The sequence below is a fragment of the Delphinapterus leucas genome, chromosome 5 (genome assembly GCF_059928025.1).
Source record: "Delphinapterus leucas isolate spDelLeu-1000000601 "Yukka" chromosome 5, BTC_Dleu_Yukka2, whole genome shotgun sequence".
Lineage (NCBI taxonomy): Eukaryota > Metazoa > Chordata > Mammalia > Artiodactyla > Monodontidae > Delphinapterus > Delphinapterus leucas.
In genome coordinates this window covers 27,799,318-27,820,144 of record NC_143133.1, presented here as the reverse complement: position 1 = coordinate 27,820,144, position 20,827 = coordinate 27,799,318, and the positions used below count along the sequence as shown (strand labels likewise).

Below are 20,827 nucleotides of genomic sequence, written 5' to 3'. Positions count from 1 at the left end.
TGGGGCACGAACCCGTGTCCCCTGCATCGGCAGGCAGACTCTCAACCACTGCGCCACCAGGGAAACCCCCTTCATTGGAGTTTTGATTGCATTTCTCTAATAATTAGTGATGTTGAGCATCTTTTCATGTGCCTATTGGCCATCTGTATGTCTTCTTTGGAGAAATGTCTATTTAGGCCTTCTGCCCATTTTTTGATTGGATTATTTGGTTTTTTGTTATTGAGTTGTATGAGCTGTTTGTATATTTTGGAAATTAAGCCCTGTCGGTCACATCGTTTGCAAATATTTTGGAGAAGTCAGTTCTAATCAGGGTGTGAAGAAGTGGGAAATGCAAATAACAAAAACAGCAACAGTAATAGGTTCCATTCATGTAGTTATTTACTAATGCTTATTCATCATTATCATGTCATTTAAACTGTATCAAATTACTGTTTTCTAAGTCAAAATAGTCTAATATTGACAAGTTCATTATGGCCTAGCCTAAATAATACTGAACATGATCCTCTTGTTCTATCTCTCTTCAACCTCATCACCAGGTAGTCCCACATCCACCCAGCCTCATCTGACTGCAGGTCCCCAGGTAAGCCTGCCCTCCTACAACTGTTTCCTGAGGCTCTTACCTTTGCCTGCAATATCCTCCCCTACCTCTCCTGGGAAGCTCTTATTTGCCCTTCAAGACAACTCAAGTTTCACCTCCTCAGGGAAACCTTCTCTGATTCTTCTCCTACTTCCCTCTAGTTACACACGCACACAAACACACACTTGCACGCACACACACACACACAGAGGCTCCATTACACCATCACCAACCTTTATGGTGGGACCTCAGCTGAGCAGTAATTGCTTGTTCATGTATCTGCCTCCCCCATTAGATTATGAGTACGTGAAAGCAGAGATTGTGAGTTCATTTTGTCAGCACCAGTGCCTAGCCTAGCACTTGGTCGTTAATAAGGCCCTGTTGAATGAGAGAATTAAATCATTAAAAGTCGCAAGATTAATTAAGAGTGTAGTTTTATGATTGACCCATTGTGGCATAACTCCTGGTGTAATACACTATTTAACATTTTGCCACGCACATTGCACGTGTTCCATAAATGTTTGTGAACTGAATGAATGAATGATGGCAGGTGAAAATCTCTTAATTAGATCCAGAGGGTCCTCTTTATTTGTACAATCCAAACAAGAAAGGCGTTCGTTCTCAGACACTGAAAAAAACTGTGTCGCCATCTTTGTCTTACAAAAGACTCATCTGAATGATAATGAGTGTAGAAAATGGATTAGCTCCTGGGTGGACAGGTTTTTTCTGTTTGTTTGTTTGTTGTTTGGTTTTGTTTTTCGGCTGGGTAAAAACGTAAAAGAGTGATGAGTGCTCCATGGCTTAGGGAGATTTAGTCCCCTCTTATTTTCCATGATTTTAATTTTAGTGCTTATTTAATTAAGAAAATTAAACTATTTTGGGTACATTAATTAAAATTGATAAAAAATAATGGTTCCTAGGGTTGTGTTAATGTTGATTTTTATCATTATTTTATAACTCTGGAGAAATTGGTTATCATCTGTTCTTGGATTCTAGTGATAAGGCATCATTATCACCAGGAGTATTCTACTATTATGTGGCCAAAATGTGCTAGTAATCAAATTTTTAAAATGATCAATAAATGTTGCTAACCCTCACTGTATGTATTTCTACATAATATGCATCAAATAAAGTACTGAATTATTTTTAAAATAAGCAATAAAGAAGACCTAATTTATTGGTCTTGGCTCAGAAACCAAGTGTTTTAAAGTGCATTAAGAAGGCTGTTTTTCAAGTTTCATGAATTAAAGACTGTGGTTCATCCTTTAGCCAGAGCAGACAAGCATCATTGAGATTAAAGATACATCATAAAGCTAAAATCAAGCAAAACAGACTTCAGAAAAAAAAATTATCAGGGATAAAGAGGGGTTTTAATTGGGTAGTGTGAAGTCTATGGATCAAATTGGGAATCTAACAAAGTGTCTGACTCCATTTTTGATGTTTGATGATTGACAGCTATGAAGCCCCTCCACTGTCCCTTACCTCTCTTCCCCACATCTGGATGAGCTGACCAGAAAGCCTAGGTGCTTTTTTCTTTGGCACCAGCAGGAATTTAAAAGCATGAAACCCCAGCCCGTGGAAAGAACTCTCACACCAGCCCTACCCTCTAAACTCCATGAAACCCTAAGCCCATTCTTTCAAGCCATTTTACACTCGTTTGGGAGGCTTCCTTGTTCTCCCCAGGAAGCCGTGTTATGTGAATAATAATCTCACACCCTTTTGAAGCATGTGTGGCATCATCAGTTTTGACATCCAAATTTTGGATGGAGCAGGGGATCCATTGTGCATCTGCAGGCTGACCACAGTAGGGGAAAATTGATATTTTTTTTTTTTTGATATTTTTAACAACGTGGAATCTTCTGATCCATGAGTACCATACATCTCTCCATTTATTTAAGTCTTCTTTAATGTTTCCATAAATACTTTCTAGTTTTCAGCATGCACATTTTGCCCATATTTTGTTAAATTTTTCCTAAGTAGTTTATATTCTGATGCTGTACATAGTCTTATTTTCTTGTTTCAATTTCCAGTTGTTCTTTACTAGTACATAGAAATATAATTGAAGTGACATCAGCAAGATGGCAGAATAGGAGTTCTCCGCCTTCATCCCCCCACAGTACATCGACTTTTACAGTCACCCACGGATAAGAGCACCCTTGTGGGCGTCCAGGAGTCCAGCAGAGAAACCCCAGCATGCCACTGAAGCAGAAGAATCCAGGAATAGATTCATTGAAGATGGTAAGAGGAGCAGTTTCACTTTGCCCACATCACTCTTCTCCTAAGGCTCGGTGCCAGGAAAGACCCCCACAGCCGTGACTTCCTTCACAGGGAAGACTGAGAGCATGTGAGTGAGTGCCCAGGTTCCCCAGCTGGGCAGGATGCTACCCAAGAGACCCACTTCTTTCTCACTTCACCCAGATTACTGAGGGGATCTGCAACCTTGAGTGTTGGGAGAAGTTGAGAGTACAGCAGCCAGGGCTCGGAATTCAGCAAAGGGATACTACTAATTGCTTCATGGTTCTGCCTACTAACTGATTCACAGACTCTTGTCAGAAAGTCCCTCCACGAGAAATGATGGATGCCTCACATGCAGCCCCCCCCAACGCCCCCCCACATGCACCCCCAACGCCTAACTGCCCCCCTCCTCGCGTAGCTGTCTTCTGTGGACAGTGAGAACAAGTACTTGCAGATGACTAGCAAGCAAGCGCAGAAAGCCAGTCTAATTCTGCAAGATTAGATGAAGACTCACAGACTTGAGCGTTTCAGAACACTTCATCAGGGAAAACAAATGGGACACTTTCAACACCTAGCCAGGCTTTGCAGGACTGAGAGAAGGTATACACTCTTAGGAACTTCCCCAAGAAGGAACAAAAAGTGTGGAGCAGGCACACCCATAGAAAAGGTCTGGAAAAGCCTCAGAACCTCTGGCTGGGCTATCAAGTGAAAGTATCTCTCTGCTAAAGCCAGTCACTAAAGCCTAGAGGTGACTGCTTCTTCAAAAGTGAAAACAGCAAAAAAAAAAACAGTGAAAACAGCAATATAAGACTTCAAGCAAGGAGCATGAAAAATCAAGGAAACATGATATCATCAAAGAAGCACAATAATTTTCTAGCAACTGACCCCAAAGAAATAGAAATCTATGAATTGCCTGACAAAGAATTCAAAATATAATAATTGTTCTAAGGACGCTCAGTGAGTACAATTCAGTGAGCACACAGATAGACCGTGTGACAAATTCAGTAAAACAATGTATGAACAAAACTGAGAGTTTCAATAGAGAGATGTAAACCACCTGAAAGGGAAATTAAGAAAGCAATCCCATTTACAATAGCATCAAAAAAAAATAAAATACTTAGGAATAAATTTAACCAAGGAAGTAAAAGATCTATACACTGAAAACTATAAGACATTGTTGAAAGAAATTGAAAAAGAGACAAATAAATGCAAAGACACCCTATGTTCATGAATTGGAAGAATTAATATTAAAATGTCTATACTATCCAAAGCAATCTATAGATTCAATGCAATCCTCATCAAAATTCCAAAGGCTTTGTTCATAGAGATATTTAAAAACCCTAAAATTCTTACAGAACCACTAAAGGCCTCAAATACCCAAAGCAATCTTGGAAAGAAGAACAAAGCTGGAAGTATCACACTTCCTGATTTCAAACTATATTGCTTAACTATAGTAATCAAGAGTATGGTACTGACATAAAAACAAACACACAGACCAATGGAACAGAACAGAGATCCCAGAAATACAGTCAACTAATCTGATAAGGACACCAAGAACATTCAAATGGGGAAAGGATAGTCTCTTCAATAAATGGGGCTGGGGGCTTCCCTGGTGGCGCAGTGGTCGAGAGTCCGCCTGCCGATGCAGGGGACACGGGTTCGTGCTGCCCTGGTCCGGGAGGATCCCACATGCCGCGGAGCGGCTGGGCCCGCGAGCCATGGCCGCTGAGCCTGCGCGTCCGGAGCCTGTGCTCCGCAACGGGAGAGGCCACAACAGTGAGAGGCCCGCGTACCGCAAAAAAAAAAAAAAAAAAAAGAGTTTCTGTAGAATAACTTCCTAAAAATAGAATTTCGGGTTCAAGGGGTATCTGCTTTTTAATTTTTGAAACAACCCCTCCAAAACCACGCCACATAGGCTCCTTTCTTGTTCTACGATGTATTATCAAATGATGAAGCATTTTATTTCATTCTCCAAATAAATACATTAATTATAATTATTAACTATACATAATGTCATTCTAAAATCAATGGTAATTATGATTATTCTAGATTTTTACTAATCTGGATTTTTCTTTGATACTTCAATAGAACTCATGTTGTTTTTTACCTTTCTCAATTATTACTTTATTTTTTTATTGAAGTAAGTTGCTGTACAATATTATATAAGTTACGGATGTACAACATAGTGATTCACAATTTTTAAAGGTTACATTCCATTTATAGCTATTATAAAATATTGGCTATATTCCCCATGTTGTACAATATATCCTTGTAACTTAATTTATACCTAATAGGTTGTACCTCTTACTCCCCTTCCCCTATATTGCCCCTCCTCCCCCTTCCCCTCCCTTCTCCCCACTGGTAACCACTAGTTTGTTCTCTCTTATTTTTGAAATAACTAAAAATCCGAAGTCTGTATAATTTTTATATTTAAAATACCATATTCATTTGTTACTGAACTTTGCCCCAAAGTCCAGCAAGCCAAATGCTGAGACGTGGAGGTTTGCATCAGACAAAAGGTTTATTCAGGAGGCAGCCAAGTGAGGACAAAGAAGAAAAAGTCTCAAGTCAGCCTCCCCCAAGGCGAGGGGCTCGGAATATTTATGGGATAAAGCTGAGGCATGGGGAGCGTGGGGAAAAGTGACTGAAGATAAGCAAAAGGTGAGGTACTTGTCCTGCCCTGTAGATGCCACAGGTGCAACTCAATAACAAGCCTCTTCGTGGAGGAAAATGGTGGTTAGCATGCTGTAAGGGTGGAGGTTTTGGCCCTCTGACATCACAGGGTCACCAGTGGACACTCGCACATGCCCAGTTGGAGGGTCGGCCGTCTCAAACCCGCTCGAACTAGACACAGCTTACTCCAAGTTCCTGATAGAACAACTTGGGCAAACATTGTTTAGGCTACCTGACACTTGAAGGACGTGCAAATTTTTGCAAAAATAATCAAAGTGGAGATTTATCAGAGAAGGTACGTTACAGTGCATTATTTATTAAACAATTTAAAGGCTGTAACTGGTGACTACCCTTGGTTTCACATTTGGTACATGTGTATTTCCAAAGAATAACCAAATAGCAACCATTTGTTGGGACTTACTATGTGCCAACCACATTACATGTACTAGCTCATTTAGCTCTATTTAGAAATAGGAAACTAAAGCCAAAATTAAGTCGACCACACAGCTAATAAATATTAGAAATGAGGTTTGAACCCAAGCTGGCTGATCCCCAAGCCCAGGCATGTGATACTCAGAGGATTCAAATTTAACTTTTCTATTTTACTGTGATAGAGCAATGTGAATGGAAGCTCAAGTATATTACAACGCACACAGAAAGGTGCTACTTAAGCCCACGCTCCACAGCTACCCAGCCCGAGCACTCTGAGGCGGGAGCACCAATACCAGAGAGAAGCCGGCGCTGCAAGGAAGAGCCCACGTGCTGCACCTAAGACCCAACGCAGCCAAATAAATAAATAAAAACAGGGGGGAGAGCTTTGAGATGTTTCTTAATTGAGTATGCATATAAATAGGAATTTGGGACTGATTGTTCTTTGTCTATTAAAAAAATTCCTCATTCGTCAGCGTTAACTCCACAAATACTTGCTGAGCTCCTACTGTATGGGAGGCCCTGTTACAGACGCTGGAGAATGAGAACCGGCGTGTGTGCACGTGCGCGCACACTTCCTCCTGGAGCTTACTGTAACAAGATAACTTGGTAAGTTCTTATACCTGTTGGTGATAAGTGTGAGGAAAATAAAGATGGTTTGACCTTTCCAAAGTGATGTACACAACTGGACAAGAATAAACAAATCATACATGTATTCAATACACTGTCTCCAATTGAATTAATATCTAAAAATAAGGTATAAACTTTAAAAGGAAAAAGCCCATTTGTTGACTTGGATCTCTCAAAGTCTCTGCATCATAAGGTGAAGAGCAAACCTCCTTACTAAAAGATCCATACTTTTATTGCTTTTCATGAAGTTCAGTGACAGAGTAGTATACTTCATCCAGCCTTTGGAAAACAAGTATTGACATTAATCTAAGGTGAAGCTAGGAGAACACTAGTTCATAAGGAATGAAGTAAAAATCCAAAGTGTCATGCTTGGGGCTGATTCCTTCAGCTTTCACTACCTCTCCTCTGCTCTACAGCTCTCTGGTCTGACGCCCACCGTCTCCCCTCTTCAGCAAACCAGACCATCATGTTAATAAGAGTTGATTCGTAAATAGCGTCTCCCTCGCGCCATCTCCATCCCCCTTTGGCCAGGCTCCTACTTTTCTGCTCAATGGCACAGATGCGGCTTTGAGCTGACTGGGACCAGGCAGCTATTAGCAGCAAATCCAGTGAGGGAAATTAATGAAGGGGACAACTAATAAAAGACAGCTCAGGACAGCCAGACTAACTTGCTCCGAGCAGTAATTAACTTTTTTTCTTTTTCTTTTCTTTTTTTTTTTTTTAGCTCATGAAGGTAAATATGCCATCGGCACTGGTCCAGTCTAACTCTTCTTTATTAAAAAGGAGAGAGCAGAGCTATTCATGGGGAGCTGAGACTTAATCTGTTTTCGCCCCAAGAAGAACAATTTTAAATTACTTGTGTGATGTGTTTGTAGATCCTTGATGCCCAAATCAAGATATACCTTTAAAGATGAGGGAGAAAGGAGGTAGATGAAGAAATATGTCTCTGAATAAAAGAAATAGTCATCCTCTGCTCAGAGGCAGCTTGAAAGAGAGAATCTTGTTTAAAGGTTTGCTCTTCATCCATACCTAAAATGATTGACTTTTTCTGTTCAATGCAGGCGCTGAATAAAAAACAAAATTGGATTCAAAGTGCACTGCAAGTCTTACATGTCAGTGTTAAATATGAGCCTAGTTTGAGGGACGTTTCAGTTGCCTTTCTCCATCCTCCAGTTTCCATTTTTAAAGACACAGTTATAAAAGGCAACTTAAAATTTTGTGCCTTCGTCTATTTTTGAAAATCAACACAGCTTTTCTTCTGAAGATACGTCTTCTGAAAATACACGTACGAACATAAAACAGCGTTTGTCCAAAGGTGTTTCTAAAAACAAACCTATAGTATTTTATAAAAACTTTGAAAATCAGAACTAGAAAAGACTTTGGAAATACCTAGTCTTATCAGGCTTATCAGGCTGAGAGACTTACTCATGGTCACACAGCCAATCAGTAACAAAAAGGACCCTCACCACAAATTCAGCCTCTTGACTCAATCCAGTGCTCTGGCTTCCCCAAAATGAAAAGCCTCATCACATACTCTAAGTTAATAAGCTGATTATAGTACTTTGGCCAAATGTGTAATTTATCTTTACTGTCCCCTTACAGGCTTGGGTACAACAGGATCAAATAACATTATCACAGTGAGTTTTATCCATAGCACCCCAGGAGTCAATCTACTCTTCAAACTAACCTCCAGAACCTATGGGAGCACCTCGGTTGCTTTCTGTATAGGATGGGGCAAACACATAATTACGTGCAGGGCTCTCTCAAGAATAGATGGCTCTTCAGATAATGGGTGCCCTCCTGCAAAACTGCCTTCAGTCAATCAGTAACACTATACAAAGGAGAGTACAGCTGCATATTATTATTTCCCACAAGATAGCAGAAAGTTTATGTGTCGTGAATGACAGAACTTCATACATGCTTACTTCTACATCAGCAGTAGGGAGAAATAAAATTAAAGTTTATTACAATAGAGAAAATGAGGACAGTGACACTATATGCTTTAAAAATAAAAATAGCTTTTATTACATAAGGTATGTAAAGTAGTCAAATTCATAGGAACAGAAAGAAGAATATTGGTTTCCAGAGGTTGGAAAGGAGGAGAAATGGGAGCTGTTGTTTGATGGGTGTAGAGTTACAGTTTTGCAAGATGAAAACATTCTGGAGATTGGTTGCACAACACTGCAAATATACTTAAAACTACTAAACTGTACAGTTAAAAAGGTTAAGATGATTTTTAAAAATCACTCTAAGAATGGCTGTAGACTTTGAGACATAAAGCTTTCTTGCATGGCCAAAAATAAAAATAAAATTGTCTTTTATAACAGAATCTTCGAACTATTCAGAGGTGAGCCACCAAGTTTTACAGACTTTTTTTTTTTGCTACAAATAAGTTATATAGTCTTCAAATAAATCTACTTCCATATTAAAGTGGGTTTTTATGATGCAGCAACAACCTTCAAATCTTCCTGGCTTTCAACTCACAAGTTTTTTTCTCCCTCATGTAACATCCACTGTGAGTTGAGGTGACTCACAAGAACCACTACTCTTTATATGATCACTCAGAAGCCCAACGAGCTTTGATATGTTGGCCTCACCCTCTCAAGAGAAGAGGAAGATAGAGACCAGAGATGGAGCCCCACCCTACTGTAAGGGGCCTGAGCATGCCCAATAGGGTTAGAACATCAGATATTCATGGAGACTAGAAATGTCCTCCACAGTATCCAGTGGCAGGATTTTGTCCAGATGGAATGAAATGAAGTCACAGGCTTTGAATAAGAGTTCCAGAGTAGGATAAAGATAGTACCAATGAAATTCTGTTTCCTGAAACATGCAGGAATATTGCCTAGTGTATATGGGAGGCGCTATCAGGACAAGAAATAGTAATACTGAAAGAGTGATACCATGGTGAAGGGCAGTGGCTGACGATTGTGACTGTTACAGATTCTGTGAGACAGTGAAGATACTGTGTGGTGTAATCATAGCTACCTTGTTTAATGTTATTTGGAGACTCCCAATCCCTTCAAATATGCTATCAAAATTCTAAAGTGTGTCATGAATACCAAAAAGTTGAGAAGCCTAACATTTATGAATACTCTCCTTTTAGTCCCTTACGGAAGATCTTGTAACATCACTTGTTTTGCTGGGGTAGGAAAAGGGAACCATTGAACTTTGGTGTCTTTTTGGTGGAAAGAGATGGAACTAGCAATTATCTGGAGAGCTATGACCAGTAGTTGCCACCATAGGGATTTGCTCCAGCCTGCTTTGTAATGTGTTATCACCATTACCATCTTATACATGTTGTTATCGAAGACATGAGTATCTGAGAAATTCAGAGTAATGTGAAGGTGAGGGAAGTACTCTGGCCAGTGCCTTCAGCAGTTCAGTTTCATCTTACATAGTTTAGAACCATTTTGCTCTGACAAAAACTCTAGGAAGTCTAGACAAGTCTCCCCAATGTAGGAGAGCAGAATGGTCTTAAGATTCCAGGACAGTTTTACTCAAGTAGAACTGAAACCCCTTTTAAATTATTTGCTCACAAAAAAATAAAACTCAGTTTTCACTACACTCTTTCTGATTCTTCCCAGACTAAAGATGTCATATAGACCCTCCTAGGTCTACTGAAAATGATAGGAATTTCTTTTGCAAAGCCATCAAGAGCTCTATTGGCAAGGCTTTCCTGTGCAGTGCCCATGTCATGCAGATATGGTGAAATCATTTTCTTCTAATTCAAGAGAAACACTGGATTTGAACTCAAAACTTTTGAGTTGCTTTAGTGCTCCACCAGCAAAATCATGTTTTCTTCTTTGTCTATTTCAAGCTGCTGCCATGGAAATTTTGAGTTAAGGAAGATATTAGTTCAGATAGGTTTGATTCAGAAAAAAAATTTTTTTGATCATGTTCTAGGAATGAAAGAAGTATTAATGCATTAATACAATAGTTATCTAAAGTTTATGGTTAGACTTTTCTCCGTACAGTTTCAAAGGTTTTACCTCATTTGATTTCTTTTCCAAAATTATCTGGAAAGTAAGGCAAAAAGATAAATTGATCATATCCTCACAATGAATCAATCTTCTTGTACATGTTTGCATGTAGTGTTTCAATAGATGTGAAAGGTATGAAGAAAAACCACAAAATCAAATTAAAGTTATCCCAGAATCTCTCATTTTTAAATTATTTCAATGCATAGCAAAATTTATGTTACAGAAAGAAAGCAATGGCAAGCCCGTGTGGTTGTCCTTTGTCACACTGGCACTAGTTTGGCTTCTTTCTGCTATTCTTATACCAAAGAGGCAATAAACCCCCTTGAGAGTCATAGAGCTGCCTGTGGAGGCCTGACAGAGCATAGAAGCTTTTATGCCAAAATACAATGCACAAAGGGATCATAAACACATGTGAAAAGGAAGATGACCTCTTTGTCACAAGGAATTAGGCTTTATTGCAAGCTGCTACCCTGGAAACCAGCCCCCAGCTTTCTCTGCTTATTTTGAAGGTTCCTGTTCCCATATAACATGGACTTCAGCACTTTTACTTAATTGTTTCTAGATCAGGTAAGATAGGTGAAAGATTTTGGTTCTTTGCTTCGTTGTTTAATGTCTCCAGGTATGCCTCCAGGTCCTGGAGTGAAGAGAATCAAGGAGAAGATGGTAATGGAATCATTAGAAGGGAAGGATGAATGAAGAAAAATACTGGTGGCACAGTCTGTTCTACACTTCAGCAAGATCAGAGAAGATATACACTTGTTTTTGAATCTTTGAAAGACCAGCTACAGTCCAAACAGCCTCTCTGGGAGATGTGTCCTTTGAAATAACTCTAACTTTTTGCCTCTTGATTTCTTACATCTCTGGAATTCAGTATACCCTACAGTGTCTACCAGGTAACATGACTCTACAGGGCTATTGTCAAAGTCCAAACAAAATTAAAAGTATGCTTCCATTGGGAAAAATCTTGAATCCCAAGTCCTTCTATTTCGTAAGAAGTATGACTTTTGTGAGAAACTTGATATGAAGGAAAACGATTGCTTATACAATTACAGCCTTGAAAAGTAAAAAGGAAAGATAAGTAAAAAGAGAATTTACAATGAGCTAGACAACTGTTGAAGCTCTGAGTCCAAAAGCTGGTGGGACACTTGAAGAATGCCCCGGAGTCCAGCTTGGTAAGATGCGGGGGCTCAGAAGAGGAATGGGACCCCGGTCGCGCAGGTGCTTCGCGGATCCCCCTTCGTTCCCGCCTGCGTCTCACCGCCCCCGCCTTCCCCGGAATCCTGGGCTTAGGGCCCGAGGAGGCTGAGCGTTTCTCCCACAGGTGAGACCTACCCAGGCTGGAGCGCAGAGCTGGCGGCTGTCCGGTTGCTCAGGAAGCCCCAGCCTCATCACATAGCGTTCCTAGTCAATAATCCAAGTTGGCTTTTCCCCCTTCGTGCTTGAGGGTTTGGAGAAGCTGGGTGAGAGAGAAAGCAGAGATGAAAGCAGAGAACTCCCACCGCCTTCCCTCCTCCTGCGACCCCGGCACCGAGAGGAAAGAAAAAAAAAAAAAGTCATTTATTGTAGTGCACACAGCATCAGGACTCTTTCCCACTCCATCTTCTGACTCCCGCCACCGTGCAGGGATATAATAGCTCCGGCCACACTGGCTTTCTCGATCCGCTTTCCGGATGACTGAATTTCTTTGCTCCTCTCTCCTGTCGGGGACCATCTGAAACTGCCCCCATCTTGCGTTCCCAGGGGCCCTCCCCACCCGCCTCGTTTCCACTCGGGGACCAAAGAGCAGCTCACTTCGGCGTCCTCCATAAGACGAACCCCACCCAGGCTGGGTAAACCAAACTGGGAAAGGAAAAACGGGTGGGGGACGAGGAGGACCGCTCCTGCAGACCTCGGCCCCGGCGGACCCCGGCGGGTGCCCACTGCGAGCCACGTGGGGAGGCCCCAAGCGAGGCGCACGCCCGCAAAGGCTTTGGAAAAGAGACTGCCGAGAACAATGAACGCTGGAGGACAGAGGGAGGTGGAGGGGGCTGAGAACTCTCGTCCTTCACCGCCTTCCCCCTTTGGGGACATTCCTTAGGTTTAATCATTAAAGTGGATCCTTTTTAAAAAGGAGGCAGGAGCTTAACGCAGCCGTTTCTGACAATCTGCCCCACACGCTGTCAGCGAAGTGAAAGACCTGGATCGAGCTTTGTTGCTTCGCTACCAATAGCAGACTTGGGGAGACCAAGCCTTCTATTTCTGGCCACATCAAAGCAGTGATTATGCAAATACCCATTTTTTTTTAAAGAATAAAATGGAGGGGGAATTATTTATCAAACAATGAACCCCCTGCCAGGGCGGGAAACAATAGATCAGACCAGATAGCCCTTCTAGCCCCAGGCTGGGGGAGCGGGAAGGGGGGTGCTGGAGCCCTCACGTTTTATTGGTCTAACCTAATTTCACTAATTCTCTTTTCACACATTTTTCTTTTGCGGATTCGGAGGCCAGGACTTTCACGCTCCCGAGAGCGCCCTGCGTTGGCGCGATTCAAGGGCTGCCTGCTTTATTTAATTAATACATTCAAAGCTCGCCTGGGACCCGAGAGCCTGGGGGTGGGGGAAGAGACCGAGGCCGGGCGTGAGGAGGAGGCGCTTTTAACGGGTTCCAGGTGTCGAGGCCCAGCAGTCACAACCTGCCCAAGGCTGTGCGATGCAGGGGGTGCACGCGGTGGGCGGCGGCGGCTCGCAACTCCCTGCCTCTGCCTCTGCCTCTGCCTCGGCCCTGCCGCAGCCGTGCGCCCAGGCGACCCGGGCCGGAGGGTGGGCGCCGCAGAAGCGGGCCCTGGGTCTAGATGCGCTCCGCGGGTAACAGGACCCTCGCTCCCTCCCGGCCAAGGCCGCCCGGGGCCTTCCGAAGCCCGCGCCTCCGCCGGGCCCGCAGGGCTCTGCCCGGGAGGAAGACTACCCTGCTCCTGCCCAGGTGCTGGGGGCTCCGGGAGCCCCAGTACTCCTCTCGTCCCTACCTCGCCCGGCGGCCCACCTCTCCGCTTCTCCGTTTTCTCCTTGTTCGCCCTCAGATGGATTTGTCTTAGATCTGGTGAAGGAAAATCAGCCCTAAGTCCTGGGCACTTCTGAACAAGTAAATACAATCAATGCCCGGAGCCTGGCGGCGCCGAAGCAGAGATCCACCCGGGCCAGGACCAACCCTCGCACCTCTCCAAGCTTAGGTAAACACGCCACCGCGCCCCTGGAGCTGGAAAGATCTGGCAACTTTTGCAGTGTGGGACTGTCATCAGAACAACATCTTCATGGCCTTGCTTGAAACGGCTCTCAGCAGAGAGCTCCAAAAATAGAATGGCTTGGCTCAGCGGCCCACGAACCTGCTTGGTGCAGACAGACCGAGCTGGTCCCAGGGCGGGAGGCGAATGGGTAAAATGGAAGAGCGACCATATTCCCTACCGCTGAAGCTTCGACCAGTAATTCTCACCTTTACAGGGAACGGGAGAGGACGACTGGGCCTCAACCCACAGGCTGCGGAGATTGCCGTGGGTGGCAAGGAGAACTCCCAGCGCGAAGTGAGGCAGAAAGAACATCGTTCTTAACCGCTGAAAGTGATTAGACGCCATAAAAAATAACTGCACCTATTTAGTGTAAAATTAGGTCTGCTGTAGATAGCGGAGGAAAAGCCCGAGCGTAGACCACAGACGGGAGATGGAATTCCTGCCGTATATGATGTGATGCTGGTGTGTAAGAGGAACTGCAAGCTCTTGCTGAACGGGTCTCTGGTCCTGGAGAAACTGCAGAGGTGGCTGCTAGATTCAACTAGGTCGCAGGTTGAGTCATTAGGTGTATTACCCATTACTCAAAACTATGACTATTGAACCCTCCCCCCATCTGTGCCTCTCCAAATAAGCTGTTAGGGTCACCACCTGTTTATAGGATCCCCCTCACCAGCTAAGGTTTCCTAAGTACCTGCACCTGAAGATTTACCTTCCCCAGACTTGTGTCATGAACCTGTTTCCTTGGCAAGTTTCCAGAAGAAGCCTATAATCACCATAAAAGCATCATCATCACTAAATTAACAGTTATTCCGTGATTTTAAAAACTCTCATACTACGATTGCTTTGCTTGCTGGCTTGGCTTTTTAAACACTAGAAACATAAAGGTGAATGTACGAGAAAAATCACTTTCTCCTCATATCAGATAATCGAGTGGCTAAGAATAATACAACCTTAAAACTAGAAGGGGTTTTCCAACAGGTCTCCCTTACACCCAGAGATGAAAGCCAGACAAACCCTGGTTGGTTCTTCCTTTTATTAAAAATGGAGTTATTGGGCTTCCCTGGTGGCGCAGTGGTTGAGAGTCCGCCTGCCGATGCAGGGAATGTGGGTTCGTGCCCCGGTCTGGGAAGATCCCACATGCCGCGGAGCGGCTGGGCCCGTGAGCCATGGCCGCTGAGCCAGCGCGTCCGGAGCCTGTGCTCCGCAACGGGAGAGGCCACAGCAGTGAGCGGCCAGCGTACGGCAAAAAAAAAAAAAAAAAAAAAAAAAAAGGAGTTATTGAGATATTAAACACTCAATATTTTCCATATGGATGGAGAGGAAGAGCAGTGTCAGATAGACGTCTCAGGAGAGTTATCATTGCTTTATGCAGAGGAGTGGAGGATTTGGCTCAAACCAGAAGCAGATATGAAGTTCATGAGGGTTGGGGAGACAGTGAACAACCAACATTTCTTTACTGATATGATCTTTTTTTAGCTTGTGTTGGCCTGGACACCCTTCCCTAAGGGGCTTAAACCTAGAATGTGGTCAACCTTCACTTGGTCATCTTTGACCCAAGGCCAAAGGTCACTGATTTCTGCTTTGGAGATTGAGGTACAAGTTACAGAGTTATGTACCCTGGAGATTAGGAAAACATCTTTGCTTTTTCTTTGAAGAAGTTGTGTAAACTATTTTAACAAAGATTGGATTGGCTAATATGAAATCAGCTTTCAATAATGAATTTATAAATACTCAGTTACGTCACAGATGTTAGAGCTGGAAGGGGCCCTTAGAGATCACTGTCCAATCCCTTTAGTTCACAGATGATAACTGAAGCTCAAAGAAGTGAAGTGTAAGAATCAAATTTCTACATACTCCACCAAGAAATTTCAACTTCACTGTTTTTTAAAATTAAGGATTCTGAACACTGGCATTTATCATGGCTTAATTATCATTAATTAAAATAATTATTAATTATCAAAATAAAGTTATCGTAAATACTCCCCCATTTTTTTACTAATCTTGTTTGCTCCGAAATTGATTTCTTAAAAACTAAGTTTTGTCTGTATTGAGAGTTATACTTTTATATCAATGTTAGTGTCTCGAATATAATTCAGCTTCCTGTGATTGCTTAGACGTTATGTGTCAGTGAAATCTCTACACAAACATTGACAAAAAAATACAAGTACTCTACTCAATTTGATATTGGGAGAATTTCAGAAAAATGCAACTCATTCTTCTAAAAGCCACATAAGCAAGAAAAAATTGTAATACAACACACAAAAACTATGAAAATTAGATATTTTATTTATAGTTTAATCATGAGAACAATTTTCTTGTTCTTCCAAGATGTAAATACATACTAGAATAAACTCTGTAGAATATACAAAAAATACATACTTTTCTCATGAAATTTTTCTTTATAATAAATAGAAGGAAACACGTGTGTGGCTGATCCTGATAATGCTCCGTGTCTGCTTAGGTTTTCAGCCTGTTGATTTATTTTTAATCTCTTGAAAGAATAGGGGAGTTCCTTCTCCCCTAAAAGGTCGAGATAAATAATACATGAAGCAATCCTCCCTCCTGATTTTTCCCTTTTCCTCCACATTTCTCCTTTTGATAGAGAGTTCAGCCTAAATTTCCACGCTTGCATTCAATCATTACAAAGCCTACAAATTATACAATGACTTCTAACCTGGCCCTCTAACAAAACAACTTTTTCCCCCTTATAAATCATAAGAGACAGATGGCAAAATGGAGAAGAAAAAGGAAAGAGAAGGGCGGGACAATAGGCATTGTGACGAATCTGGGAAACAGAACAAAGTGCACATCAGAGAGGGAAAGTTTGGTTTGACAGGTGAAATTCCCACAGCCCGCAGACAGCACTGGGAATAAAGCAGATGCCAGCCATTGCAAATCTGTGGATAATATTATTACCGGTAAAATCATTCAGATGCTAAGATACATTTCTTTCTACTCGACATTAACATCTCTACATAGAAGCAAAGGTGAAGAGATCACAGGAATCAGTTGCATTCCCTCTGGGAGATTCACACGCACTGCACCGGGAGAGGGGAGGAGGTCAGTCCGCTCTGCAAACTCTTTCGACATGCCACCTTCATCTCTTCTCAGCATCTTTTTAGCCTTAAGAAGTGCCCCCCAAACTCTACCATCCTCTTTGACAATAAGCTCCATCACACCAATAAATTAGAGAGCCCGTCTGAATGAAGGAAGCCCTTCGCCAAGAAGGCAACAAACAACCCAGGAATCATAACGGCTACACCTGCTCTGAGTAGTGAGATCGTTTCTGGGGCATGGAAGCGGGGTCAGGAGAGGGGTGGGAGGAGGGCTTGAACGGGGACAGGAAAGGGTAGCCACTAAGGCCTGGCGTGGGTAGCAGAGATGGCGGCTCTAGATACAGTCCCTGACTATGGGCAGGTGAGGTGCGTAGCGGTTCTTGTCGGGAGGTGGGGACTGCCAATAGTCCATGTCTGAACCCGCTGGGCTGGCAGGAGATAAAGTGCAGCTGTAGGGCGAGGTGGAGTTGGAGGAGGCGGAGGAAGACGGCGCGGGGCTGTTCGTGCAGCTCCACGTCGAGGCAGGCGAAGGGCTATCTCCGCTGTTGCTCAGGGCGGCACTAGAGCCTCCGGGGCTCAGCAAGACGGCCTCGGAGAAGAGCGCCCCCGGCAGGCCGCCGCCGCCGCCGCCGCCCCCGCAGTGGTCAGCCAGGCGCAGCGTCTCGGTGAGCGCCCATATGTAGTTATGGGCGAAACGCAGGGTCTCGATCTTGGTGAGCTTGGCGTCCTCGGGGAACGTGGGGAGCACCTCACGCAGCGCGTCCAGCGCCGCGTTGAGGTTGTGCATGCGGTTGCGCTCGCGGTTGTTGGCCTTCAATCTACGGGTCTTCTTGATGCGCTGTACCGTCTCGGCCGTCTTGGCGCCGCGAGAAACGGCCCGCGCCCTGGAGGGGCGCCGCTTGCACTCGTGCACCAGACCCAGCAGCCGCGCTGGCCGGCAGCCCTCGGCCCCTCCCGGCGAGCCAGCCCGCGCCCCGGCCCCGGCCCCGACCCCACGCTGCCGACGCGCCCCGCCCGACGCGCCCAGCTCCTCCTCTTCCTCCTCGTCGGCGCTGGAAGATAGCGGGGTCAGAGCCGCCGAGGCGGGGGAGGCCGAGCCGAGCAGCACCAGCACGTCCTCTTCCTCCTTCAACTCCAAGGTCTCAGATTTGACGAACATCCTGGAGAAGAGAGCAGAGAGGGAGAAAGAACCAAACGAGGCGTCAGTATAGAAGCAGAGGCATGTTCTTGGTGTCACCGGGATGTACTGCTGCGCGCACCCGAGAAGAACCCCTCGGAACGGCGCCAAGGAGGAAGGTAAATTGGGGAGGAAACCCCTCCAGTGCTCCCCAAGCTCAGGAGCCCCCCTTGTTGTGACCCCGTCGCCAGCCAACTGAGTCCCGAACTCTACCGGCCGCCCTGACGGCTGTGTTCCCGCCCCGGAAAGGGCTGCGGCCCCCGTGACAAAGATTCAGCGCGAGCCAAGGGCGTTCGGGCGTGGTGGGACGGAGTGCGGGAAACACCCTTCCAAGTTGGAAGCCGCCGCGCGGATACTTACTTGGTTCGCTCTCTAAATGTGCCTCGGCGTCGCTATTACTTTGGCGTGTGCTGCGATTCTCCGAGTAGTCCGGAGCGCAGCGCTGCCCCTTCTGCTGCCTTGGAAGCAGCGAGACTGGCGCTACTGCGGCGCGGCTCCGCGGGGGACCTCTCCGTCGTGCGAGTTTGCCAAGAGCCCCGGCGGCCGCGGCGACCCGCCCGGGTCTCGTGTGTTGTGCTGGTGGTGCGTGTCTGTCTGTCAGTAAGTCCCCGGCCGTGCAGCTCCTGGCACGCGACTCCCAGGCACTCCAGTTAAAGCGAAGCTGCTTGTGGTTCAGTGGCTGCGTGTCTGGCACACGACTCTCCTTAAAACCCCTTATATACCACCAAGAAAACAATCAGATCTGCCCCCGGGGCCCCCATCTCCCCCCATCCGCGGCCGCCGCCGCCTCCTCCCCCTGTGCCGGCCCCCCTTCTCCCCCGCTTTTCCCTCCCCGGCTTACTCTTTTCATTGCATTATCATCATTCATTTCTTTCTCTTTCTTCACCCACTTCCCCCCTCCCCTGGCCCTGCCATCCATCCATCTCCTCCCATCGCCCCCACCTCTCTTCTCCCCCCTTTATCTAATCAGCATAAAATGGTTCTAAAGCTCCTGCTGGAGCTCGAGGCTGCGGTCGGAGTGCTGAAGCAGTGGCGGCTGCACCGGCTCAAGCTGCGGCTGTTGTCGCCGCCGCTGCCCATTGTGATTGGTGGCTCGCGCTCGGCTGGAGCGTGCCGCTAATTTATTAATGAATGGAGGTCGCGAGGCGCAGCTGGCCAATCAGGGCGCCCGGGACTCCGGGAGGCCTGCGAGCCACGCGCACCGGAGCCCGCTCCCTTTCAGCGGCTCATTAGGGGCCAGGGCTCCGGGGACCGGCGGGGAGACCAAGGCGACCGCCCCCGCCCGGGTCCTTGCGGCTGCACCCCACCCCCGCCCCGACGCGCGCTCGCGCACCGCACCGGGCGTTGCCCGGCCTCCTAGCTCCCGGACGTCGGGATCCGAGGAATTAGTTAATGGGGGTCAGAATCCTGGGGAAAGCAGTTAGCCCTTTGGTGATGCCGGACGTCCCTTGGCAAAGCTTCTTAGGAGCTGTATCAAATAGTAAACTATTTAAAAACGCTTTCATTTGGTTAAAGGAGGAATGGGATATGGATGACGAGCTGTGGGCACTTGGTGGGCAAGCGTGTTTAGGTTCCAGAAGGACTGACGTGGGAGGATGAAGAGAGAGGAGATTGGAGGATTCATAGGGGCGTCTCCTGCCAGGGCAGATAGAGTAGGGGAGCAGCTGATAGGCTTTTAGGGGATGTGAGAATAAAAGCACTCACACATAAGAACGACAAGGGACCTCCTCATTTTACGTGTGACACACTGAGGCTCCGAGCACGGATATAGGTTTTTGGTTTGCTGGGGGTGGGGGGCGTTAGGGTTAACCCCAGTTTATGGCGGGGCGGGACAGCAAAGAGGCTTCCTGCGGGGGGGGGCAGGGGGAAGAGCGGCCGACTCGCAGCTCCCTTGAGCGAATGGGCAGCGTTGACATCTCCATGACCTCTGCTCCGCGCTGGGGGGCGTTGTAGGGACATGGGGCCCGTCCTCCCGATTCTCCCGGCTTTTCAATAGGAAAAAAAGAGCTGGAGGGCTACTGGACCTCGAAGGGAACTTGTTCTGAATTGCTCAACAGCCCTCCCTGCGTCGTCCTCCTCCTCGCGCTCACGCCCACCCTCTTGTCGAAGTGGCTGACTTCTTAGAACCAGAGCCCCCAGAAATGTGTGCTGGGCCGAGTGTTAGACGGTGCATGAGTAGCGGGGATGGATCTGGACTCCAGTAGATTGGAGAGGAGTCCCTTTTGCAGATTTAAGTTTCAGCAAGGCACAGTTGGAATGTTAGGATTTGAAAAGTGGCCGGAGAAAAAAGATATTGTTTGTGGTCTCGGTCTCATTCGAATTGTAGGAATTGGAAAAAAGTTGTATTTCAGAGAAGGGGATGATGGAAGTGTTTTGGAGTGGTTTCAATTTGTTTAATGTTTTCTGCAGGGAGATCATGAGCCGGCCTGGAAGACACAAAGTAAAGAAAATGAAAATTAGAATCCCATGAAAGAGACTGTTATCCGCTGCAGCTACCCACTCTCTAGACTTCCTTCTGTCCTGAATTTATTTGAAAACTGCCACGATTTTCACCTTGCTGGTTGATATTTGTGCTTTGCGTCTCCTCCACTTTAAAAACAAACTCCCTAAATTTAAAAGAATTATTTCCCCAGTTCCCTCCTCAATCCTTTTAGAACAGATTAATTTCATAAGGCAGAAATGCAGATATTAAAAAAGAAAGAAATGTTCAGTGTCTCCAGAATACAGCATTTGCCTCTCTCACACTTCTTTGGGTCTCTATCTCTGTATCATGAACCTGCAGAATAAGAACTTCATAAAAGAGTTTGA

At 45.4% G+C, this 20,827-nt stretch overlaps 1 protein-coding gene across 1 annotated transcript; it reads right to left on the bottom strand.

Annotated features, from left to right (window-relative positions):
* Nucleotides 1-15,858: 15,858 nt before the first annotated feature.
* NEUROG2 (neurogenin 2) lies at nucleotides 15,859-18,283 on the bottom strand. Its single transcript, XM_022596336.3, has one exon. The coding sequence runs from the start codon at nucleotides 17,999-18,001 to the stop codon at nucleotides 17,177-17,179; it is 825 nt and encodes a 274-aa protein (XP_022452044.2). The 5' UTR covers nucleotides 18,002-18,283; the 3' UTR covers nucleotides 15,859-17,176.
* Between the last annotated feature and the right edge of the window lie 2,544 nt (nucleotides 18,284-20,827).